The sequence below is a fragment of the Macrosteles quadrilineatus genome, unplaced genomic scaffold (assembly GCF_028750875.1).
Source record: "Macrosteles quadrilineatus isolate MER2022 unplaced genomic scaffold, UCM_ALF_1.0 Scaffold_9__3_contigs__length_116548681, whole genome shotgun sequence".
NCBI lineage: Eukaryota > Metazoa > Arthropoda > Insecta > Hemiptera > Cicadellidae > Macrosteles > Macrosteles quadrilineatus.
The window spans coordinates 17,778,795-17,804,876 of record NW_026542602.1 but is presented as its reverse complement, the minus strand read 5'-3'; the positions used below and the strand labels follow the sequence as shown (position 1 = coordinate 17,804,876).

The following is a 26,082-nucleotide window of genomic DNA, read 5'->3' as shown; positions in this document are numbered from 1 at the left end:
AGTCTCTCATACATTTCATATTACTGTAATTCCTCAAGAAATGCACTATAAGCGAGGCCAGATAAACGACTGGCGTTCCTCAGCAAAGTTTGCATGTCACAGGAAACCAAGAGTCGTTTATCATCAAAAGCAAGTTGACTAAAGAAACGTTGCCGCAAACAATACTTAAGCTACGCCCACAATTAAACTGAAAGCCTTTTCAATTTCCTGACTGTTAGGGATTTTTTCTCTTAGAAGATCACCTTTTCTTAAATTATTATAGAAGAATTTTCATTAAAATATCACCTAAACTAAACCACTATCATACGCTCCTTTTGTACCTTTACTATCACAAATATACCCTACCATACAACTTTAAAAAAATAATTGAAAAAAAGATTTAAGTAAATAACTAATATTAATTTTGTGAAGTTAATCCCCAATGATTGCATGCAACAGAATAACACTTTTGCTATGCCACTTCTAGCTCTATCATAAGCAATGAATTTTCAATGTAATTTTTTATTAACACAGCGGAGATTTGTCAAGGCAATTATTTTTCTATAGTTATGAGCTAATTTCACTATAGAACAATTTGTTTGTAGTATTTATTGTTCTGTTTAAAGTAAACAAATTTTAAGGTATTTATGATGAATAAGTAAATATTTCAACAAGGTATATAATCCCAAATCCACCACCCCGAAATAACATTTTCACTACACTACGGTGTTTTTAGCCGCTTTGTTATTGGAGGCCGAAAGCTACGTATTGCTGTCAATGCCAGCTGCCATAGTTATTTGGGAGTCGAAGAGGTTTTTACATCCCCAGGGCCGAAAATCAGCTGTTCACTTACTTAAAACATTAATGCATATTAATACACAATCAGTATCCATAGCATTGCAATAGACTTGTTTCATTGTCACCGCTTCCTAAAAACACGACCAAAAATATGTAATGTACTGTACAGACTTCTCTATTATTCACACCACGCTGTAAATAAAACATGTGATTGGAATTTATTTATTTGTTTTGGTTTTCGGTTTATATTTCGTTGTTAGTTCGTTACCAGCATGGAAACCCAAAAGGCCCTTATTCATTTTTTTCAAATTTAAATTAATTTGTTGTGCTTATTTAGAGCCTATTTTAGTTTATGAAGGGATTCTGCACATCTATATGAAAATATCTTTCTAACAGTACCTATGCGTGGATTTTCCCAGCGATGCACAAAAAAAGTTTTAAAGAAACATGCTTGCCTATTAATACATAGATTTTTGCTGATTCCTCAAATAATTTCTTCACATAACCTTAAAGTTGTAGTTGTGTTGACTGTTAGTGTGCATTATTATTGTGGTGAATAGTGGTAATAGTGTGGTGAAAAATAGCGTTCATACCACGGACCGAAATGCTTTTGCTTTTGAGTTTTAAAAAACTCAAGCGGGCAAAACCTAATTTTCGGCCTTAGGTACGAAATATACTATTTTGTTTATGATTACAAGTATTAATCATGAAACAATCAAACAAAACATGTTTACAGGCAGTCATAAAATCCATCTAATACCACCCGGATGATATTAAGAGTTAGAGCTGAAAATAAAAGGTGAACTCGTAACAAAGAGTGTTAGTAATATCAAGTTTTGCACAGGAGGTAACAGCAAAACCCCTGATATAAAACACCAACTGTCAGGTAGAACAATTAAGTAAGAGACAGGGATGGTAAGGGGGTTGGAGGAGACTGAGACAGACAGAACAGACATTTATTTCTTTTACTCACGAAAGCCACAAACTCGAGATTTAACACCAACTTTGCAAAATTACATAACACTAGTTATGATCATAATTTTTTTTATTAGCTGTATATTTTAGTAATGCTTTTTAAAATTATATTCGTTTTTATCATATTTAGATATGCTGACAGGCCCTTATATCTCATTACATGCTTACAGCAGAAAGCAATTGAAAAAATTAGGGGCGGCAAATAAAGGTATTTGTAACATCAGAAGAAAATAGTAGCCTATTAAAAGGGAAAACATGTGCCAGAAGAGGTTAAAACATCTACAAGCCCAAAAAAGATAAATTGATCTCTGGATTTTTTTATCTACAAATTGTGCTGTTTTAGCGAATTTTCCTATAGGGAAGTAGCTACCGTAGGTCTCATGGTAAGACCTACTAGTAGGCCCGGGACTGATTTACTTTTTCATTTTGATGTCCCCAGAGGCATCAAATTTGCATTTTGCTTGAATACAAAATTTTAATGTGTGACTTCCTTCATTTCTGTTTTAGATCATGTTTGTTGTATTGGAAAACATTACTTGGCTAACAAATATCATGATACCTATAAGAAAAGGTGGCCTATAACCTCAATGTTCAATGTAGCTTTAAAATGAGATGTTTATGCCGTATTATGATTCAACCATTAAAATTGTCACTATGTGCAGAAAATCCAAGATGAACGGTGGTCCTGCCGGCTCTTAAGCTTAAAATAAAGACTGTAATTATGGTGCAGGCACTGTGTATTAGGTGTACACAAACAACACGTCTTTATTTAATGTATTTGACGATATGATAATATTTACAGCATTTTTAACAGCCCCAATAACTAATCATATTAATGGAGAGCAGTTGTAAGATTAGTATGACCTGGCACACTGTTTAATTCCACTCCAGATTAACCTGGGGTTGATATTTGACCTTGAGAGTAGTTCAGGCCACAAAGCCCTGCAAGTTGGCCACTCACTTTTAAGGCATCACTGTTGCCGCTCTTATAATTAGGTTTGAATACTTTGAATGTATACATGTGACCCTAAAAACTTTAGAAGTTCTGAAGTTCTGTGTAGTTTACCAATGCTTCAATGTAAATTAATGAATTTTACCAGCTCAAATGATTTAAGATGTCTAGTGGTATTGTAAACAATAAAGATGTTTGCAATTCACTCCCCTCCCCAGATAAAAATCTGTTTATGGCCTCTATATAAGCTACATATGCATACATAAAAATAAGGCTTTTATAATGATTAAATGTTATATAAAAAATAAATGCAATAGTTCAACTAAATCTGTATGTAAATTGTATCTTCACACCTTAAATCAAATTAAACACATTATTTGAATGCATATAATTATGTACTTTGCATAAAACACTAAAACAAAACCAAAACATGAATGTAGGCCTACAGTTGTAAAAAACTCTAATGCTTACATATGTAATTTATAGATTCAAACTAAAACTAGATTAAACTAGGATAAAAATATGCCACAAAGATCAGTGAAGGTAAGACACAACAGTGTATGTGACTGCAGCAGTGTGTAAAGTAACCAGGTCAACAACTTTGTCTGCCAAAGCTGAAGAGCTTGAGATAGGATCTGATGGCTTGACTCAGCTAATCCTTCAGCTTGGCAAGTTTGCTGACTTGTGATAGCGCTCACTTGATACTTTTTTAAACACAAATATTGCATTAATTTGTCATTATCAGATAGCTTGATTAAGTTAAATTAAAATGCAATAAGAAAATAAACTGTCCTGGGGGAGAAACGTAAAGCACAAACTGTTGCTCAAACAAAAGGAAAAATACACCTGTCACTCAAAACTAAAAAAGGTTATCAGTAAAAACATGTTGCCCTGAACAAAAATTTCATAAATGAATCTGTTACTGAAAGAATTGTGTTTGAAATAAATGTATTGCTTGAAATCAACGACAAATATACTTTTTTTCTCAATGAAGCAAAACAATAAACGTATGTATTATTAGATACTTTTTTAACAACTTGTATTCTTGCTTAAAAAGTTATGTTCAATTTTATAACTTGCAATCTGCTGATTTATTACAATACATAAATTAGATAGATTAATACGTGCTCGTCCACACCACTGTATTGCCTGGACTAGTAGACTGTATTTTTGTAACCTACAATATAGGTGGTAAAAGCTTTAATTATACCAAAAAAGTAAAGATAGTCCTACTAAAATGAATAAATTTCACTTTCAAAATTAATAAATTATTCATATGTTTTTTTCAGTCTTACTTTTATGTGATATAAAAATATGATGACAAATAAAATAGTATATTTCGTACCTAGGGCCGAAAATGAGGTTTTGCCGGCTCGAGGTAGTTTTTAAGTTCGAGACGAAGTCGAGAACTTAAATCGATCGAGAGCTGCAAAACCATTTCGGTCCGTGGTACGAACGCTATTTTTCACCACACTATACCCTATTACCACTATTCACCACTATAATAATGCACACTCATAGTCAACACAACTACAACTTTAAGGTTATGTGAAGAAATAATTTCAGGAATCAGTAAAAATAAAAATAAATAGTTGCTAGGCAACGGTGACAATAACACAATTCTATTGCAATGCTATGGATTTTGATTGTGTATTTTAAATGCATTCATGTTTGAAGTAAGTAAGCGGACAGCTGATTTTGCGGCCCCGGCCTGTAAAAACCTGCTCGGTCCCCAAATTACGATGACAGCTGGCATGGCCAGCAAAACGTAACTTTCAGCCGCCAATTAACGTATGTAATACAGCCAAAAACATCATACGATTGCGTTAAGTGAGTCTTTACGACACGAGTAGAAAATTTAAGGCACGAGCCTTGGCGAGTGCCTTAAAAACTTCTACGAGTGTCGTAAAGACTATTAACGCGAGTTGCGTACACTACTTTACCTACGACCGTTTTTTAATTACTATCAATCTGGATTTAATTACTAACAATCACTACTGATAACTTTTTAGAGAGGTTATGTGTTCGTGTATTGTCATTGCCACTGAAAGTGATGCAACGACTTGTTGTATAATCAGCTGATTTCCTGTAATTACGTGTTTGTTAAACTTCGTTAAATATTACATTGCTAGCAGCATTCTTACCATAAATAATATTGTATCAGGTACAATTCGGCAAATATTTCATTTATTTTTGGACTTCCACCAACTTAATTAAGAATACGCGAGTATCAACATGAACAAGTCGGATCAACAATTAAATTGGTCAACTGAAGTTTCACTTTACAGCTGTTTACTTTCATATCCGCATAGTTTCATTTCATATCCGCATAGTTTTCTCATATCCACACAGGTAACGGACCAATGAGGTTCAAGTATTGAGAGAAAAGAGTTAAAATTGTAATGCTTCGAACGTCAACTAATCAGCTGATCAGCTGATCAGTTGACCAATTTAATTGTTGATCCGACTTGTTCATGTTGATACTCGCGTATTCTTAATTAAGTTGGTGGAAGTCCAAAAATAAATGAAATATTTGCCGAATTGTACCTGATACAATATTATTTATGGTAAGAATGCTGCTAGCAATGTAATATTTAACGAAGTTTAACAAACACGTAATTACAGGAAATCAGCTGATTATACAACAAGTCGTTGCATCACTTTCAGTGGCAATGACAATACACGAACACATAACCTCTCTAAAAAGTTATCATTGTTAGTAATTAAATCCAGATTGATAGTAATTAAAAAACGGTCGTAGGTAAAGTAGTGTACGCAACTCGCGTTAATAGTCTTTACGACACTCGTAGAAGTTTTTAAGGCACTCGCCAAGGCTCGTGCCTTAAATTTTCTACTCGTGTCGTAAAGACTCACTTAACGCAATCGTTGCGTAAACTACTATTTCACTACACTATGATGTTTATGGCTGTATTACATACGTTAATTGGTGGCTGAAAGTTACGTTTTGCTGGCCATGCCAGCTGTCATCGTAATTTGGGGACCGAGCAGGTTTTTACATCCCGGGGCCGCAAAATCAGCTGTCCGCTTGCATATTAATTACACAAACAGTATCCATAGCATTGAAATAGAATTGTTTTATTTTCACCGTTGCCTAGCAACTTTTTATTATTATTTTTGCTGATTCCTGAAATTACTTCTTCACATAACCTTAAAGTTGCGTTGAATATCAGATTTCATTATTATTATTATTATTGTGAATAGTAGTAGTGTGGTGAAAAATAGTGTTCGTACCACGGATCGAAAATGGTTTTCGGCCCTAGGTACGAAATATACTATATCCTTACTGTACTTGTACAGCTAACCATCTTTCAAAGTTCTTTTCTACAAAGTTGTAAAATCATGCTCTGTAAAACAAATTCAGTAATTAATTGCAACCTACTCTGAATTCTAGCGAGGGCAATAAACGAAATTAGTTACTAACTCAGCCCAAACGACACCTTTGCATTACAGGGGACCAAAGTGGCATTTAATGACGCCATACTTTAATCCAATTTGGCCAAGGGAGGTTAAATTGCAATTGTGGTAGAACTTCTGTTGTTTGTGGCCAGAGAGTTTACCAGATGAAAATAAAGTAAGGGGTTTCATAAAATGTACCGCATCAGTTAAGTTGCAAAAGCTATATTTAGTTCGTAAGGGAACTTCCTTTCATTACCATGAGTACCTGGGACGGTGTAGTTTATATCCATTGTGCACATATATAGAGTAATCTTCAGTGTAATCTTTGTTCAATAGTTAAAACTGATGTTTTCCCTCTGTACTGTATTTTGTAATTTGCTAGTATACTGTGGATGGCTTGTTATAAACACATGTTACAATTCTTTTGTTTACGTTTTCCTTGTTATTTTGTTCAACCAACGTAGTTACTTGGCAACCCATAAGGCCAATGTTAAATTTTGAAGTGAGTTGTGTAGCGAATTACGAATTTTCCTGAGGTGGTGCATTTTGCTAATCACTTTTTTAGGACTATAAGTCCCCAATTCTAAAATTTAGTTAAAATCATTCTGCTGGATTTCGAGATGTATAAAATTACAGACGGACAGACAGATAGACAAACAGACATAGCTCGTCATAGAGTATAGGATATTTTAATAAAATTATATATTTTTATTCGTACTCAGCTAACATCATTTTAATAAAAAAGACACTTTATTACCTACCCTGTAGTAGCAAACCTAAGTATTAATGAGTACTTAGGTTAATGATTTAATAGAACAATAGAAGTAAATCTGACAATTCGAACTATTTTAGTGGAAGTCCAGCTAGGAATGGCAATTCGCTTGTAGTCTGCAAGTTTTGCTGCCTAGGTATTTTTATGCTACAGCTGGTCCAGATAAATCGGTATTATCTCCCAAGGTTTATCAGTCCTACCAACAACTTTTAGGTATTACTTGTATGTAATAAATTTGTTATTTATTCCAGCAAGTAAACATCCACAAAGTACATCCTAACCAAAAAGTCTGTGGTCATTGCTTATTGCTATAGACCATACTTTAATACTTTGAAATGGTGACCATACGATTGTAGATATTTTAAGCCAAGTATGAATATAGTATGAATACCATGAATGCATGTCTTACTTACTATGTAGCAACAATTAATTATATTATTTTTGTGCTAATGGCATCTTTTACAGTTCTTCGAGAAAACACTTGAAACTTGATCTTAACCCTAGCCTATCAACACACTGGGTGTAATAAAGCACAATTAATTAATAGCTCAATTACAAATGGCAAATAGTAAATTAATCATCTATTCTTCTCAAGGATTATAGGCTCAAATTAACAAAAAAAATCTGTTTGTTAAGTCTTGTTCCTTAGTAAGAACAGAGAGAGAGAGAGAGAGTATTTTTTTTAACCTATACCCAGACAAAAGTTATTCTGTAAGAATAAGGGTATAAACCACACAAAACAGGTAGAGAGGGTGAGGAAAAGGGGGTTGTAGCAATAAACACCACACGAGGCCTGTACAGTGCTTTGCCACATAATGTATAGCCTTAGATCTGGCTCTGTGTTTAACACCTTCAACACTTTTCATGTGTGACAGCTTAAACAATAAAAATACACAGGGTTTATAGGAAATTTCTAGTGGTGTAACATACAAAACATTACATGTATAAATCCATAGGGTGGAAGAAAATATATTTTTAAGATGTTTTAGTCCTAACTAGCTGTGTGCCCGTTCTACGCACGGGGATCTTATAGTATGTAGTCAGTTGAAACCTTCTTATATTAAGATTAAGAACAGCAGTTAGTTTGCATATTTGCAGATATGCTGGCAAAACTATTATATATAAACCTTCGCAAATACAGTATCTGACAGTTCAAGCCAAAATAAATGCTTCGCAATTAAATGTCACCCGGATCGTTATGGTCCATATGTCCAATGATTAAACTAAAAAATGTTTTATAGATCCATGAAGCGTAGCCCTAAAGTAGGCCTATAATTGAAAGTTACTTTCCACATAGGTTAACTTAAACGTATTTAAAGTACTACCTCAACCTCACCATTTAACACTTTATTCCGGTTGACATTTTCAGTATCAAAGGTGCTCTTGTCCATTCCGTGAAACACTGAGAAATAAGGACATTAATGCGTTACCAACAGACATACACACAACAATCCAAAAAAGGCCACGAACTATTGTTACATAAACAATATAAAGGCGTAAACAATTCATGATGGTTTGCCCAACAAATGTTTTATCAAATAGGTTATCATTTTCTTAGCATACCGGGTAAGCTAAGATTTGGAATCCAGACAGAAAAAGCAAAACTTATACAGAGTTAAGATATCACTTAAATTGAATACGGACGGCTCTAATATATAAGGTGCAACACCAACGATAACTAATTTGTAAACTACAGTGATGTGTTGGTACCTACGTAAAAATGATTCTAGCAGCTACCAACGGTTCTAAGGAAAAGAACCAGTCTACGTAAGAACCTACCTTAGAACTATAGTACATCCGACCAATTAAATACATTAATATCTAGTCCCGAGGTTATTGATCTCTTGCTTTTGGATTTTCTCGTAAAAAGTTATAGCGTAAACTTATCGGTGTCAGTTTGAAAAAAAAATCAACCTTACCCAAACAACTTTTTGTTATTTAATAGATTACGCATTCTCTAAACAATGATTAGTATATCTATTAACATTAGAAGGAAATGTGACGAAAATCACACAATGTTGGGGTTTTGGTCATTTGTAATTATATTTCTTAAGTAGGTAGGCCATGTATTCTATGGAAAAGTACCGGTATGAAGGATCGTCGTTAAAAAGGTTGTTATGGATAAATATGTAGGCTTACGTACCCAAGATATGAGCTATGGGCCTATTGGCTGTATGGTCCAGTGATTGCATCACACGGTGAGTAGAAACAGAAAGTGACACATTGGAAAAGCGAGTTTAGCACTTCCTCTGTTAAACCTCTGTTACAATCACCCACTGCAGTTGTGATTTTTTACTTTACACTTTACACAACCGCCATTGAAGCGCCGTCAATGAGTGGAAACCTTTTTTGTAAGCTATTGGTGACGATCATTTCAGTGTCCAGCCCTATACAACACTGATTCAAGGTCTTCTTTCTGGTTGTCAAAACTCAAGAAACATTTTATACTCAAAGAATTTCTGGTTCCGATTTGGACGATGTCTAGTTATTTAATTTCATTTACGGTTACACTATTAGACTATATTATTGCACTTGCGATTAATTAAATCCGTTATGTAAGAAAAACGTTTTTAATCTCACTTGGTTGGGATTTGCTTTCAAAACGTGATTCGAAATGGTTGCGGTATTTGTAAACAAAATTTGTAAACATATCATTGACAGCTAGAAAAAATAATCTTGAACCGAACAGCTGTTCGTTATTTCATAGACGATTATGTGATAAAATTGAACGAAAATTTGACAAAAATCGCACAAAACTGCATTTTTGAACGTCCGTAATTTTATTTACAAAGTAGTGAGGCTATATTTAAATCACTAAAGACACACTCGCCAATCCAGTGAATACATTAAAATGACTTGGATCTTGATAGGTATTCTGGTTTTCACGGAGAAGATTGCGTAAAATGCCATCTTGAGTGTTACAGACAAAGGGAAAGACAGACAGACAGAAATAGAGATAAGACTCGTTTCTGCTTCTTTAATGTATAAAACGTAAAAATAACCTAAAAGTATATAATTCTGAGCAAAGTACAGACAAAACTCTAATTTTATTTATATAGATAAACTTTTATGTCCAACATTAGTTATTACATTCGGGTAGACGATATTCACGGTTTTCCTGTGACATGATATAGCACTAAACTGATTTTTATGTGGACAAAAATACAGGTTGTTCAAAAATGGTTTAAAGAAATCAGTACTGTCCAATTGACTTTCATTTATTACACAATTAATAAAATTTGGGATTTCTGCATTAGAAGTATAACAGGAGTACTTTTGACACAAATTGTTAAACACTGATGTTTGCCATAATTTTACTGCTAAATGACTATAATTCGTAACGGCCGTGTGGAGTTTAAGATCCTGATGGGTTGCGTTTTTATATATCAAGTTAGGTACAAAAACCAAATTTTCTGGTTTAAGTGTAAGATAACTTACACAGCTATTAAATTATATTTGCTATTTATAATTTATTTTGGTCTTATTTGTTTTATTATTATTTTTATGAATCCATCCTATTAGCTTTTGACAATGTTTTGTGAATGATTGAATGAATGAACAGTTTATTCCAAGGAAATCTGGCTATAGATTTCAGTTGTGCCACTCCCTTAGTAGATTTCTCATCCTTATGGAACAGCTGAAGACAATTTTATTGTTAGTTCTGTACGGTTTATGTAGAGGTCGTGTTTTGTTTACAATTTGTTTCTCGTTATTACAGTCATTTAAAACCTCGTTTAGCCAAATAATACGATCTAATCATAAACAATAAATTGTCCCCTAGTTATATAACCAAACAGTAAAGCACAAATCAAGAAATTAGCCCTAAAATAACAGAAACAAAATTTCGTGGACACTAGCGCCCAGTGTCACCGTACATTAACTAGACATGAAAAACGTGCTTCAAAATTTACAATGGGATGAGAAGTCTAGATTGTGCTTATATCAATTCAAATTTTAAGACAGAGTTAATCCTTTTTTCACAACATAAGATTTTTTGTTTAACGTCCTTTTGTTGTAACTTATCATCATTAACTAACTAGCCCAATGACCAATGACAAATGGCATCTATTTCTTAATTGTTTGGTTTTTAACATTTTTGGTTCTAATTTTTTAAACCCAAATATAATAAAACACAAACAAGCTTATAATATCGAACCTTTATATTATTGTCTTACTATTTTCTACAATCGTTGAATCAACAACCTGACAATTACAAGAATAAACTTGTTATTTTCGTAGTGCTTATGAAATTAATCATTGTAAAGCAAAATGAGGATTGAATTTTTTAACTTGCAATCAGCAGTGCATACGAAGGGCAGGGGCTGATCAAATTGAATGGTTCTGTCAGTGGGGGATGCTGTGATTTAACAGAAGGGAGAGATGTGTTCTTTGTTGGACCGACAGTGCCAGACCCCCTGCCGAGACATGGTCTACTCTATTTCTTGTGATCCTGTCTTGCAAAGTCAGACTGTAAAGGTTTCTGGATCAGCAGTTGTAGTTATTTATATCTAAAACATATCCCACACTGCACACCAATAAATATTTGTATTAGTCAAGTATACATTGATTCATTTTTAAGGCATTTTCAAAGAACCAACCTTGTCTCTTTTGCATATACTGTCCCCGTTCGGGTATAGTTGCTAGTTTTTTAAATAATATTATGACGACTAATTTGTTTCAATTTATGACCAAAATGTGTATTGAGTATATTAACGAATAGCTTAGATCCATTATGGAAATCTAAAATATCGTTGATACATAAAAGACTAAAAAGATCAAGAAAACAAATACCATAAAAATTTAAAAAACTAAAATTTTAAAATTTTAAAAAATTTAAGCGAACAACTCTTTTGCAAGAAATTAAAACTAATCAAAGTTCCAAAATGAACTTTCTGGTCTCAAACATAAAATCTGAAAAACCAATTGACAGAGAAAGCTAAGAAATATGATCGCTATACCGAGTTCATGCCGTATTACAAACCAGTTGCAGCTTGACGTTTGTCTAAAACTTGGGAGAACATCAAGAATTACTGATAAAAATCACACTCTCATAAATCCTAGGTAAGTATCAGTGAGAGCAGAGTACAATCAAGAGTTGGCAGAACAAAGCCCAAGTATTTGTCTCACTTTAGAGACAAAGGAGGACAAAGTGCATTTCTTTGTACAGGATTGTCCCTCGGATCTGATAGATTGTCCCCCCTAAGTTCTGGGGGAAAAGGACAACTAAGGGAAAGGGAAGGGTCTTATAGCAAAAACATTGCTGATGGATCTAGGGACATCCAATGCATCAACGGGATCAAGTGAACACATAATGTTCAGATTATTGTAAAAATGTAATAGTTAAATAATATTTTTGAAATACCAATATTTTTCATAGTTACAAATTTTGAAGTCTTTCATTTCTTTTAAATTTTACGATTAGATCATACTACTCTTTCCCTTCGAACATTTAATCTGTATAGTGAATGTATATGTTTTATTTTGCTTTCTAAGTCTTTAAACATAAATCCTTTACTCTTATACAAGCTATGTCAGTTTGTCTGTAATATATATCTTGAAAACCAGAAGAAGAGTTATGATTTTGGAAATTTTGGAATTAGGGACTTATAGCCCCAAAAACGTGATTGGTTACAGCCACTACCTCGGGGAAAATTGTTTTTCTTTACACAGCTTATTTGACATGTAGTCAAAATGTAGCCTAAATTTGCCTTAAAATAAACTACCCCCGCCGCAGCAAACCTGCAGACTAAGCGAATTTCCATTTGACTGATTTGATTTACACTGAAATGTCTACTTACAAATATAACATTTATTCCCGAATTAAATAGAATTAGTTTAACAAGTACTTAGGTTTGCTGCATCAGGGAGGGTAAAAACGTCAAGCGACCTCCAAATTTCTAGTGGTAAAAAAAGTTGGAGATTACTTTTAACTTTGTGCAATTAAATCTACAGTTCTGCTGGATCAATTTTGTTAAATAATGTGCCTTTGGAAGGAATAAACTCTTTGAGTTGCTTTTTCGTTTGATGTGTATTTTATAGCGGTAAGTTTAATAGTATAAAAGTTATAAAGCGTTAAAACCGGGTCATTCATTTTGAAACACCCGGTATAATGCTAATTAACAATGCTGGTTGTTTAAAACATCTCATGTATCAGAGAAATGGTAGTTTATAGGCATATTATTGAATTAGTAACTTAATAAATATAGTATTAATTTAATAAATGTTTATAATCATGTTAAATATTTATAAGCCAAACTTGTTAATGTTTAAGAAGTAGGAAATATATTTTTGTACAGTTAAAAGTTCACACTGACTCAAGATCAAGATAAGGATGGAAAAGACAATTATTAAAGAATCACTGCGGTCAAGCCTTTTTATAAGGCTTATGCAGTTTTTGTATTATAAATTCATTGTATATTATATGCTGTACCAAGTAATAAAAAATAAATAAAATAAAATGTGCATAAAAAAGGATGATAAATCCACAAGGGAGAACGTATCCAATGTCTGTGGTAATGCTAGGAATTTATTTTAGCAGCTTAAAAAGACTCATTTACAACCCAATGCTAAGCATGGGTAAAGCTACTGTGGCTCAGACACAAAACTACTGCTACTATTGAAGTAAGGTATGGAGGTGTTGAAAGATCCCAACGAGCAATGAGAAGTAGCGAGTCAGTAGCAGATTGATTGCAGGAGGGAGGAAGAACCAATAAATACCATCCTCTGCTCTCCACTCTTGCTCCAGGGACAAATTGAATTCTGGAATCAGTTTCAGGTTCTTTACGTCCCCCTAAGCTAGATCAGGGGTGATAATTGTCTTGCTAAGTTGAAACACAGAAGGGGGCAGGTTTAGCATCTGAGCTATAAATTTGTAGTTTGTTAGTTTGTTGTGGTAATTTTTTTCCTTGGTTGATGACTGCTTGAGTGTAGTTTTTTTAATTGGCCTATTTGGTTAAAATGTCAATTATTTTGGGCTACAATAAGGAAGAGCAATAGTTATTTTCCTACAGTCACCCGACAAAGTTGGCTTCCCTGTACTGTTTATAGTACAGAAAGCTGCTAATTGCTGCATATTTATACTTTGCCGTCCGGTTTATACTTTGCCGCACGGTTTATACTTTGCCGCACATCAGGATTCCAACCAAACAACACAAAACAGCGTGGTTTTATTATGCACGTAATCCGTGTACGCTTGGAAATAGGTTGGCAACACTTAAAGATAATAATACTATGAACAGCTGATTGACTATTATAACTACGATTTAACTTGTCATTTCGTGTTTATAGTTTTGGTATTTCTGAACTTTCTGGACTTTTCTTTTAAACGTTTTTAAAACATTCCTACGGTCTTAATAAACAAGAAAATACCTTTAAAGCATTTTTTTTTAGGCGCGGAAACCACTTCAAATTACAAAAACATACGGAACTATATTCTCAAAAGACGGAGCACATTTCTTGCCGAGGAAAAATAGCGGAGTGATACGGACCACGGGTACTACTTTCTCCAGGGCACCATTTGTGTAATTGTGTTGCTAGCTGAACCTAAAAACGTGTTGTATAGTGTTTGAAAGACTAATTATTTATGTTTTATAGTGACTGTAGGAAAAATATAATGTGTAACACGAGTGAAAAAGGCCTTTGCTGCACTCGAGATCATTCCGCACTCGCCTGCGGCTCGTGCGTAAACATTGCTCTCGTGTGCAGCAAAGTGCCACTTTCACCACTAGTTACACAAATAACTATTGTGTAACTAGTGTGCGAAGTGGCACTTTGCTGCACATGAGAGAAATTTGTACGCCCGAGCCGCAGTTGAGTGTATATAGTCTATATAGTGTATAGTATATAGTCTTGTGAGTGTCTAAGCTAGAGGAATTTACAAATAAAATGATCACAAATATGCTTTTTAAGGGTAAGTGGTTCGAAACATCAAATTGGTATTCTATAAATTATTATTATTATTTTATATTTATAAAAGTCAAATACCATTCACTATCGATTATTTAAGATGGGGACGCCACTATGTGCGTATTTTAACCCAAATATGAGTGAAGGATGAGTGGCACGATCTTGTTGCTTGTTGGTGACTATAAGGTCGACATATTCCTTAGACATAGCTGTTAATCTATATATATAAAATCCAATGTATGTTTGTTTGTATGTTTGGATGGTTTGTGTGAAGTTTGGTGCAGATCCGTCAATAGGGATCCGCCCCAGTGGCTCTGGAGTTTCCCATGTTAACCTTATGAGTACTCATATTTAAATGGAATTAAAGAATCTTAACAGCTGGTGCAGCTAAACAATTTGATTCTGTGATGTTCAATAGCATTAAAAAGTCAATAGGTTTACCAACAGGGTGCAGCACTATATTTTTTTTAATTTATGAGAACAGCTAATTTGCAACCAAAAGGTGAGTGAGCGTAGCGAATGAACTTCAACCTGTAGGCGAGTTAGCGTAGTGAACGAGCTAACCTGAAGGCAAGTGAGCGCAGCGAACGAGCTCCAACCTAAAGGTGAGTGAGCGTAGCGAACGAACTTCAACCAGGACGTGATTGAGCCATGCGAACGAGCTCATCTTGAAAATGAACGAGCATTTGACATAAAACCACATTAGGACAGGACGACGTCTGTCGGGCCAGCTAGTAGCCCATAAAGATAATGGCAACTAAGGGACCTGACCTACAGTTTAATTATAGTGGAATCCGAACCACATTTTTGCCTTGAATTGGTCTAATTATCAGGATTTAATCCACACCAGGGAGTATCGCATCCACAGTGCATGCCTATAAATATCCAAAATTCCTCCTAGTAGTTGGATTACAGGACGACGCCACCGTCCTAGTGACTCACTGATCACTGTATCTCAAAAACTACTAGCCGTAATATCTCAAGAATTGGCATGGAGGTTCCAATCAACCTCTAGGTATACAATAAGAAGCGTTTTCATGAAATTCCATCAGGGCTCTGCCCCAGTGGCTTTTAAAATTCCCATGTTATCCCTATGGAGAAAATATTTGTTTACATTTGAACATCTTCTATATATAAAGCCAAAAGTACCCATGAACTTTTGAGAAAACTATAAGTCACACCCCCATAAACCATATACTTAAAATGTTCGTCATGACGAGAGACCTTGCGCAAAATTATCCATTTTTTCATAAATTGCCCTTTAAGGTTATAACTGTTTTCCAAAGGGAACTTTCCATATACTTAATGTTAAAAATACCTCAGCTGTTCTTATTTGTATGTTATTCTTTCAATTTATTACCTTACTAGCTGTGTGCCCGTTCTACGCACGGGGATCTTATAGTAGTCAGTTGAAATCTTCTTATATTAAGATTAAGAACAGCAATTAGTTTGCACATTTGCAGATATGCTGGCAAAACTATTATATATAAACCTTCGCAAATACAGTATCTGACAGTAAGCCAAAATAAATGCTTCGCAATTAAATGTCACCCGGATCGTGTTGGTCCATAAGTCCAATGATTAAACTAAAAAATGTTTTATAGATCCATGAAGCGTAAAGTAGGCCCTAAAGTAGGCCTGTAATTGAAAGTTACTTTCCACATCGGTTAACTTAAACGTATTTAAAGTACTACCTCAACCTCACCATTTAACTCTTTATTCCGGTTGACATTTTCAGTATCAAAGGTGCTCTTGTCCATTCCGTGAAACACTGAGAAATAAGGACATTAATGCGTTACCAACATACAACAAAACAACACAATACAACAATCCAACAAAGGCCACGAACTATTGATACATAAACAATATAAAGGCGTAAACAATTCATGATGGTTTGCCCAACAAATGTTTTACTCAAATAGGTTATCATTTTCTTAGCATGCCGGGTAAGCTAAGATTTGGAATCCAGACAGAAAAAGCAAAACTATACAGAGTTAAGACATCACTTAAATTGAATACGGACGGCTCTAATAAATAAGGTGCAACACCAACGATATCAAATTTGTAAACTACCGGTTCTAAGGAAAAGAACCAGTACCTACGTAAGAACCTACCTAAGAACTATAGTAAATTGGACCAATTAAATACATTAATATCTAGTCCCGAGGTTATTGATCTCTTGCTTTTGGATTTTCTCGTAAAAAGTTATAGCGTAAACTTATCGGTGTCAGTTTAAAAAAAGCAACCTTACCCAAACAACTTTTTGTTATTTAATAGATTACGCATTCTCTAAACAATGATTAGTATATCTATTAACATTAGAAGGAAATGTGACGAAAATCACACAATGTTGGGGTTTTGGTCATTTGTAGTTTTATTTTTTAAGTAGGTAGGCCATGTATTCTATGGAAAAGTACCGGTATCAAGGATCGTCGTCAAAAAGGTTGTTATGAATAAATATGTAGGCTTACGTACCCAAGATATGAGCTATGGGCCTATTGGCTGTATGGTCCAGCGATTGCATCACACGGTGAGTAGAAACAGAAAGTGACACATTGGAAAAGCGAGTTTAGCACTTCATCTGTTAAACCTCTGTTACAATCACCCACTGCAGTTGTGATTTTTTACTTTAAACTTTACACAACCGCCATTGAAGCGCCGTCAATGAGTGGAAACCTTTTTTGTAAGCTATTGGCGACGATCATTTCAGTGTCACAGCCCTATACAACACTGATTCAAGGTCTTCTTCTTTCTGGTTGTCAAAACTCAAGAAACATTTTATACTCAAAGAATTTCTGGTTCCGATTTGGACGATGTCTAGTTATTTAATTTCATTTACGGTTACACTATTAGACTATATTATTGCACTTGCGATTAATTAAATCCGTTATGTAAGAAAAACGTTTTTAATCTCACTTGGTTGGGATTTGCTTTCAAAACGTGATTCGAAATAGTTGCGGTATTTGTAAACAAAATTTGTAAACATGTCATTGACAGCTAGAAAAAATAATCTTGATCCGAACAGCTGTTCGTTATTTCATAGACGATTATGTGATAAAAATTGAACGGAAATTTGACAAAAATCGCACAAAACTGCATTTTTGAACGTCCGTAATTTTATTTACAAAGTAGTGAGGCTATATTTAAATCACTAAAGACACTCTCGCCAATCCAGTGAATACATTAAAATGACTTGGATCTTGATATGTACTCTGGTTTTCACGTAGAAGATTGCGTAAAATGCCATCTTGAGTGTTACAGACAAAGGGACAGACAGACAGACAGACAGACAGAAATTGAGATAAGACTCGTTTCTGCTTCTTTAATGTATAAAACGTAAAAATAACCTAAACGTATATAATTCTGAGCAATGTACAGACAAAACTCTAATTTTATTTATATAGATTAAAATCTATTGTGATTATTTGTTTGTAATGCTGTATTCTGTTATGTTTATTTCAGCTTAACTTAACCAATCAATAGTTTTTTTATAATACTTATGAAGTCAAACGGGTTGAAGCCCGTTAGTCCAGTCAAGGAATGAGGTGTAGAGTGCGTCAGCAGGTAACTAAGCGATTCCTTCAGAAACTTGTTCAGGGGGCTTAGGGTGTTAACATACTAAAAGTCCTGACTCCTAGGTGGTGAGCCAGGGGGTGGAGAGGGGGAAAAGGGGGGGGGAGAAAGGTACGCATTTTGGGTTTTTTGATTATATCTCGAAAACTATCAACTTTTTGTATAGCCTACTATAGTAAATTATAAAATTGAAGAAGATTAAATTTTCTACAAGAAAAGTATATAATGTGTTTATTTTGGTTCAACAGATTACGAGTTATAACTTATTTAATTGATATCTTATTAAAATCTTCTTCCATAAGAAATACATGTAAATTAGTATGCGAAATGGGGCGAATCCTATCCGCCCAAAGGAAATATAAATGATATTCTGGAAATCTTGACAAAATTTCCAGTAATTTGACACTTTAATCATTAAAATTGATCCAAAATTAAGGCTAGGGCGAGGTAACAAAATTTCGAGTTTTGGTGTTTTTTTTATTGGAAATATAAAAAAAACCTTAAATCATCCCATTTTTAAACGCTCACCCTCGCTTTAATTTTTGACAAAATTTCATGATTAAAGTGTCAAATTACTGGAAATTTTGTCAATATTTCCAGAATATCAGTTATATTACCTTTGGGCGGATAGGATTCGCCCCATTTCGCATACTAATTTACATGTATTTCTTATGGAAGGAGTATTTTAATAAGATATCAATTAAATAAGTTATAACTCGTAATCTGTTGAACCAAAATGAACACATTATATACTTTTCTTGTAGAAAATTTAATCTTCTTCAATTTTATAATTTACTATAGTATACAAAAAGTTGATAGTTTTCGAGATATAATCAAAAAACCCAAAATGCGGGGTCGCCGGAAGACTGCCCCCCGGAAAACTACCCCCCCAAGCAGGTTCTACGTCATATTGACGTCAGAGACCGGGGGGGGCAGTTTTCCAGTCACGGACACTCAAATTTAGTTGTCAAACAGTTCTAATCTAACCTAACCTAACCAACCAAACTTGCTGTAATATTTCGAAAATCTGTTTTATATTCACCACATGCCTTTTCTATTATCCAACGGAATTACTCGAATTAAAATTAAAATTACATAGCATGATTTGTCTAGGGGGGTAGTATTCCAGTCGCGGACACGGCTTCCATATTGGTTAGTTGGCAAATTTTGTGACGTCACGTTTCACCTGGGGGGGTAGTTTTCCGGGGGATAGTATTCCGCATCCCCAAAATGGGTACCATTTCCCCCCCTTTTTCCCCCCTCCACCCCCTGGCTCACCACCTAGGAGTCAGGACTTTTGGTATGTTAACACCCTAAGCCCCCTGAACAAGTTTCTGAAGGAATCGCTTAGTTACCTGCTCACGCACTCTGCACCTACTTTTGGATCATTCATTGACTGGACTACGTGGGTAACAGCTAGTATGAATACTTTTGAATCTGAACTATAATTAAGAGGGAACAGCTGATGGTTATATTTTATTAGGTGAAATGATAATATTTACATTATTTTTGTTGCTTGGAAGTTTTACCATTGACTATTGGATACAGTTGTTGTAATAATAGTCAAAGGTTTTACTGTATAACACATTTTTAGTAGTTAAATGAATGATATAATCAAGATGTGTTTTTGTTACTACTCTATTAATTTCGTTGGGATTTTAAGGTCGTTGCCATGTAATATTAGGCCATACTGGTCAGCGTGCTTTAACAGTCAATGTCAAAGGAACAGTTTTTGGCTAGTGAGTTTAATGGTTTAACCTTTTATTTGAAGGGGTGACACCTGTATTCTCCTATTGAGTAATAACAATAATTATTTTGTTGGCCTATCAGATTAAAAAGTTTAACTTTTTATTTAATTGAAATTTTCGTGAGCGAAGCCACAACGCGTTTGCTAGTTACATATAAAAGTCACAACGTATCGTTTTATAAAATTGTATGGAAACTGGAAAGGTTTTTAGTCATTTTTTACATTATAGTCGAGGCGCTGAGGGGGTTTGAGCATGCATAAAAATGTAACGAAATTTGACTTTTGATTGTTGCTATGGGTACCTAGTAGATAAAGAAAATCGATGTTGTCGCATTTCTAGGTGGTTAATAACATGGGGGGGAGGGGGTGAAGTTGGGGGGCCGCCCGGGGGGCCGCCGCGCACAAAATAGCTCATATCTCGAGAACCAAAAATCATATGAATACGTTAGACACCTCAAACTGTGCAGAAAAATGCATTCTACAAATAGATTATGTAGTAGTTTCACAGAAATTGACAAGAAGTTACTAAAAATTATATTTTTAAAATTTGCGATAAGTATAATCAGGAGTATAATGGTTTTTGTTGTTGTTTAGAACCATTAATTTTTTAATTGACAACTTTTGAGAGTAGTACACTATAGGTAAATAGTACTTCTGTATAATGAAACTATTGCGGTACATAACTTAACAGCTATACAATCCTCAGATCCAATAAACATAGCACAAACAAAGGCGCAAAACGCGTCGCGGTCATTGTTCCTGCTGCCTTAACTATTAATGGCGAGTACAGTTCAAGCTGAGACTTATATTATACTTTTAGAACGATGGAGATTCTGAGGATTCATTTTCATATATATAAAATAGTATTGAGGGACTATTATGTAGCGAGAAATATAGTTTGTAAAAGAAGAGAGTTTATAAAAAATTGGGTAGTATTTATTATAGAACGTTTCCATCATCTGACCAGGCTGCACAATTGGTGCAACAGCTGTTTCGGCGATCGCGTAAAGGTAGTGTAAACGATACGAGTAGAAAATGTTAAATACAAGCCTTGGTGAGTGCCTTAAAAACTTCTACGAGTGTCGTTAACACTATTTACGCGAGTTGTGTGCATTAATTAACCTGCAACAGTATTTTAATTACCAAAAACCACTACTCAAAACTTAAAAAGAGAGGTTATTTTTTCTTTATCCCTCATTGTCTCTGACAGTAATGCAACGAATCATCGCACCAATCGTTAACAATTAAATTGACCTGAACAGCTGAAGTTATAGTTGAAGTTCGAAGCATTATAATTTTACTTCTTATCTCTCAATCCTTGACCCTATCTGGGTACCAGTGGTGGTTATATTTTGGCCCTTTTTGTAGTGGTACCATATAATTCACCAGAGAACAGTTACATGCCCATATAAGTAGATATCTATTATATATTATGTTTCAGTGATAAATGTAGAATATAAAAATATATATTTTTCAGCAATGCTTTTAGGCGTAGTAGCAAGAGGTTTGCAATTTTTTTGGATTATTCAACTTAGAAATGTTTAAATCAACCCGCAAAAATCATAAAAATAATGTTTTTATCCATATTATCCAAATGTTAAGGTTGTGTAAAATATGATTCCTTACGTAGAAATAGCAATGTTTTTTTTTTAATACGCATAAAAATAAAATTATAAAAAACTACCAAACTACTTTATTTACCAAATTGTATTTAATTGTTGTATGAGAAATAAATTTATTGCATCAACAGTAAATAAATATTATACTGCTGTAACAATTTAGTATTTTCACAAAAATTTTCAATAGAATATAATTTAATTTTTACCATATGTTTTTACTTTTATCAATATGTCAATCCATCTCTCTTTATCAAACCTTGTATAATATATGGCCAAACAGACCAATAGGTAATTGATTCAATACATTATAATATAGAACATTTTCAAATAACCTTATTTAATGTAAATATATAATAACCTATAACTTTTTGTAACAAAGTTGCTTCAATTTCAATATAATTTTACTTAAATAACTTGTCAAAATTCAAATTTAGCTCTATGGCAAATGAAAATTGTTATAATATATGTGTGAACAGTGGCCTACAATTTTCCGTGATAAAGTCAGCATTGACATATGTGAATGCAACAATGCATCAAACCTTCCTCACTTCTAAGAGTGCTGAGCTAGTATGAAGATATAAATTGTAAACTGCATATTTTAATATAAAATTTTTTTTTAAGTGCATATATTTGGAATAAATTAGTGAAATTTGATTAAAGAAGATCCGTCCTTGTTACAAATATTAATAACTACACAACATCAAGAAATTTAACTGTGAAGAAGACGTCAATTTTGGTGAGATCACTCCAGTAGACATTTTCTTTCCTTGGATCGAAGCCATTACAACACTTTTAAGCCTAACTTTTGAACTTTTGTACCATAATTTAAAAGTCAAGAAACTAATAGAAGCTTATATAGAACATAAATTAATTAACCTTTCAGAAAATAATTCGAACATAATTTATATTTCAAAACAAAATTTAATTAGGCTATATATAATCACAAAATTAAATTCAAACGCCGCTCAATCACCCCACCTGAGATAAAGATCCATGCAATATAACCCCTCAACCTAAATTAGAACTATTGTAATAGGCCTAGCCTAAAGCTTAATTTAGTAAATTCATTTGCACCCTTTGTAAACTTTTATTGTGAACCCTTAGTTTCTTTTCTTTTACAATCAATTTTGTATTGTAATTAAATAAATTTAAGTTTAGATACTGTACATGGAGTTTCCATTGTATTCCTAGCTTGTATTTGTAGCCTTGTTACACTGCATAATTTAAGAGTAAAAGCTCTTTCTAAAAATGTATAGTTAAATGTTGTTGAAATCGAAATTTCCTGAGTAATTTACGTCAGAATGTGAAATGTTAACATTCTTTTACGAAAACATAATTTTTATCACCTTTTCAAAACTACATAAAATTGTTATAACCAACCTCAGATTCGGAGATGTATAAATTGTAGGGAATTTATTGCAGTTTCAGATGGTGATGGAAACGATCCACCACCAAAATATATTTTGAACTCTCTTCTTTTACAAACTATATTTCCCGCTACATAATAGTCGCTCAATACTATTTTATATATATATAGATATGCAAATGAATCCTCAGAATCTCCATCATTCTAAAAGTATAATATAAGTCTCAGCTTGAACTGTACTCGCCATTACTAGTTACGGCAGCAGGAACAATGACCGCGACGCGTTTTGCGCCTTTGTTTGTGTTATGTTTATTGGATCTGAGGATTGTATAGCTGTTAAGTTATGTACCGCAATAGTTTCATTATACAGAAGTACTATTTACCTATAGTGTACTACTCTCAAAAGTTGTCAATTTAAAAATTAATGGTTCTAAACAACAACAAAAACCATTATACTCCTGATTATACTTATCGTAAATTTAAAAAATATAATTTTTAGTAACTTCTTGTCAATTTCTGTGAAACTACTACATAATCTATTTGTAGAATGCATTTTTCTGCACAGTTTGAGGTGTCTAACGTATTCATATGACTTTTGGTTCTCGAGATATAAGCTATTTTGTGCGCGGCGGCCCCCCGGGCGGCCCCCCAACTTCACCCCCTTCCCCCCATGTTATTAACCATCTAGAAATGCGACAACATCGATTTTCTTCATCTACTAGGTACCCATAGCAACAATCAAAAGTCAAATTTCGTTACACTTTTATGCATGCTCAAACCCCCTCAGCGCCTGGACTATTAAGGTAATTTTAAATTATATAGTTTTTTCCTACTTCTTAATTCAGTTCTTCCTAAATGTGTAGGCTACTAAAAATTGTGCTTTCCTAAAATAATGCAAAGTTAAAAATAACTAATTAAAACACTTAATTAAAATTTTTATGGACTTAAAATTTTCATTAAAAGTGGAAAAAACATGGTCAGATATATATTCAGATGGTTTTCCTAATGGCATCTTTGGCATCTGAAGTTAGGCTATCAGTGAAGATTTTATATTCTGCACTATTCCAGCCAAGTTGGCGCTCTTTGCATATTACTGCTGTTATATGTCCTTTGCATGCAAGTAATGACCCATCCCGTCTTGAATTGGGTCATGTTTTGACTCAAACTGTGATATGTTTTATTTTGGACCAAGATTACCAGAATTACTTAGCATGGATTTTTCATCTAGACTTTGATTTTAACAATTTCTTTATGAATTATTTTGTTTTATTTTAATTACCGTATTAATTGTTTTACAAAAAGCGCATACAAAGTATAATAATCTGAATACATATCCTCGGTCAATCTCTGTTCTGTATTTCATACAAACCATTAAGTTTATGATAAAATGTGTCATTATTTTTACCTAGCACAGTTTTTTTTAAGATAAAGTTTTTTTGTCAAAATGTTAGCGTTTGACTTTTGGCGGGTGGAAATATCGGTTTTGGGTCCCCCTGAACCCAAAAACGTGGTTTCATAAAGGATAAGTTTGTATACAGAATAACAGACTACACCTGTGGTCTGATGTGGATGCATTTTTTATGTGGTTGTGTGGGTACCAATTCTGTACCTCCATGCTGTAAAAATCAAGGTTCAAAAGTTATTGTAATCTATGTGATTTTACCCATAAAACACCATAGTTACTCCCTCCACTTACCCATGATAAGGGTTGTTGACAAGCTAATGGTAGAAAATCTCAGTTTGCAAATACTGTTTATTTTAAATTGGTTTAAGCAGTGAAGACACCCTTGCATACCACAGACTATGGGAGTTTGATTACGTTCTATAACGTCTAGAATTAGATACGTCGAAATGTTTTCTTCATAGTTTTATTACTCTAACAGTAAGGCTATAACTATTGGATAAATATTTTTTTTTTTTACACAGTGAATTTTTATTCCAATTAGCCCTAAATAGGGAATCCAACAACGTTGCTGAGTTTCAGGTTTCAGTCAACAATAGATAACACCTCCAATAGGCATCCATATGACAATACTGTACAGTGATGGTGAAAATGAATACGGCATGTATATTTAATCTAAAAGAAGATGTTCATTGGTCAAACCTGTAACACTCATAAAAGCTAGTTATCTATACTTCATTTCACATGGTGCGATGTTGTAGACTAACCAGTGGCGCAAGATCAAGTCACAGAAGGGAGTGTCCGTGCCTAAAGGTAGACGTGGACACTCAGCCCTTGTACATCGTGGAGCTATGTTGCTCTATGGTGGTTACAGAGACTTACGAGGCTCATCAAACGAACTCTGGGCTTTCCACTTTGGTAAGTAGGCTTACAGCAGCACTGTAGACTAGGACTAGAATACTATTGATGACACCTTTAGCCACTAAGTACCACTGGAACCCTATGAGCTACAATGATTTATATGTTTATCAAGTTTTTTCTTCACAAATAATTTAATTTAGCCATCTCCAAGATAGTTGATGAGATTTAAATAGCCTTTTTAGTTTACAGTAAGTTGACCTCACTCTTTGACTTAATCTAAACATCAGCATGTTTGACATAAATTAGTAATTTATTTACCTACACACTAACACACTATTTCAGTGAGCAACTCACAACTACATTAATTTTAGCGAATTTCCCATATAGGGAATAAGCTATTACCGTAGTACTCATGGTAAGACCTGGACGCGGGACCGATTTTTTTTCGTTTTGAGGTCCCTAGAGGCCAAAAACACCATCCGTTCAAATTCATATATATATATATATATATTTATATCTAATATATAAAATTCTCGTGTCACAGTGTTTGTCTGCAAACTCCTCCGGAACGACTTCACCGATCGTTATGAAATTTGGTGTGTAAATTCTGTAGGTATGCGAATCGGACGTAAACTATTTCCCGTTTCGGAATTCTTAAAAGGGCTCCGCCCCAGTGGCTCTGTAGTTTCCCATGTTAACCTTATGAGAAATGGAAT

At 33.9% G+C, this 26,082-nt stretch overlaps 1 protein-coding gene across 1 annotated transcript in view; it reads left to right on the top strand.

The window, feature by feature from the left end:
* LOC129001942 (uncharacterized) overlaps positions 1-26,082 on the top strand; it is a 69,228-nt gene that overhangs the window by 26,413 nt on the left and 16,733 nt on the right. The window contains exon 4 of the mRNA XM_054429384.1: positions 25,267-25,423. Within this exon, the coding sequence (XP_054285359.1) occupies positions 25,267-25,423 (157 nt within the window). The remainder of the gene's footprint in view (positions 1-25,266; positions 25,424-26,082) is intronic.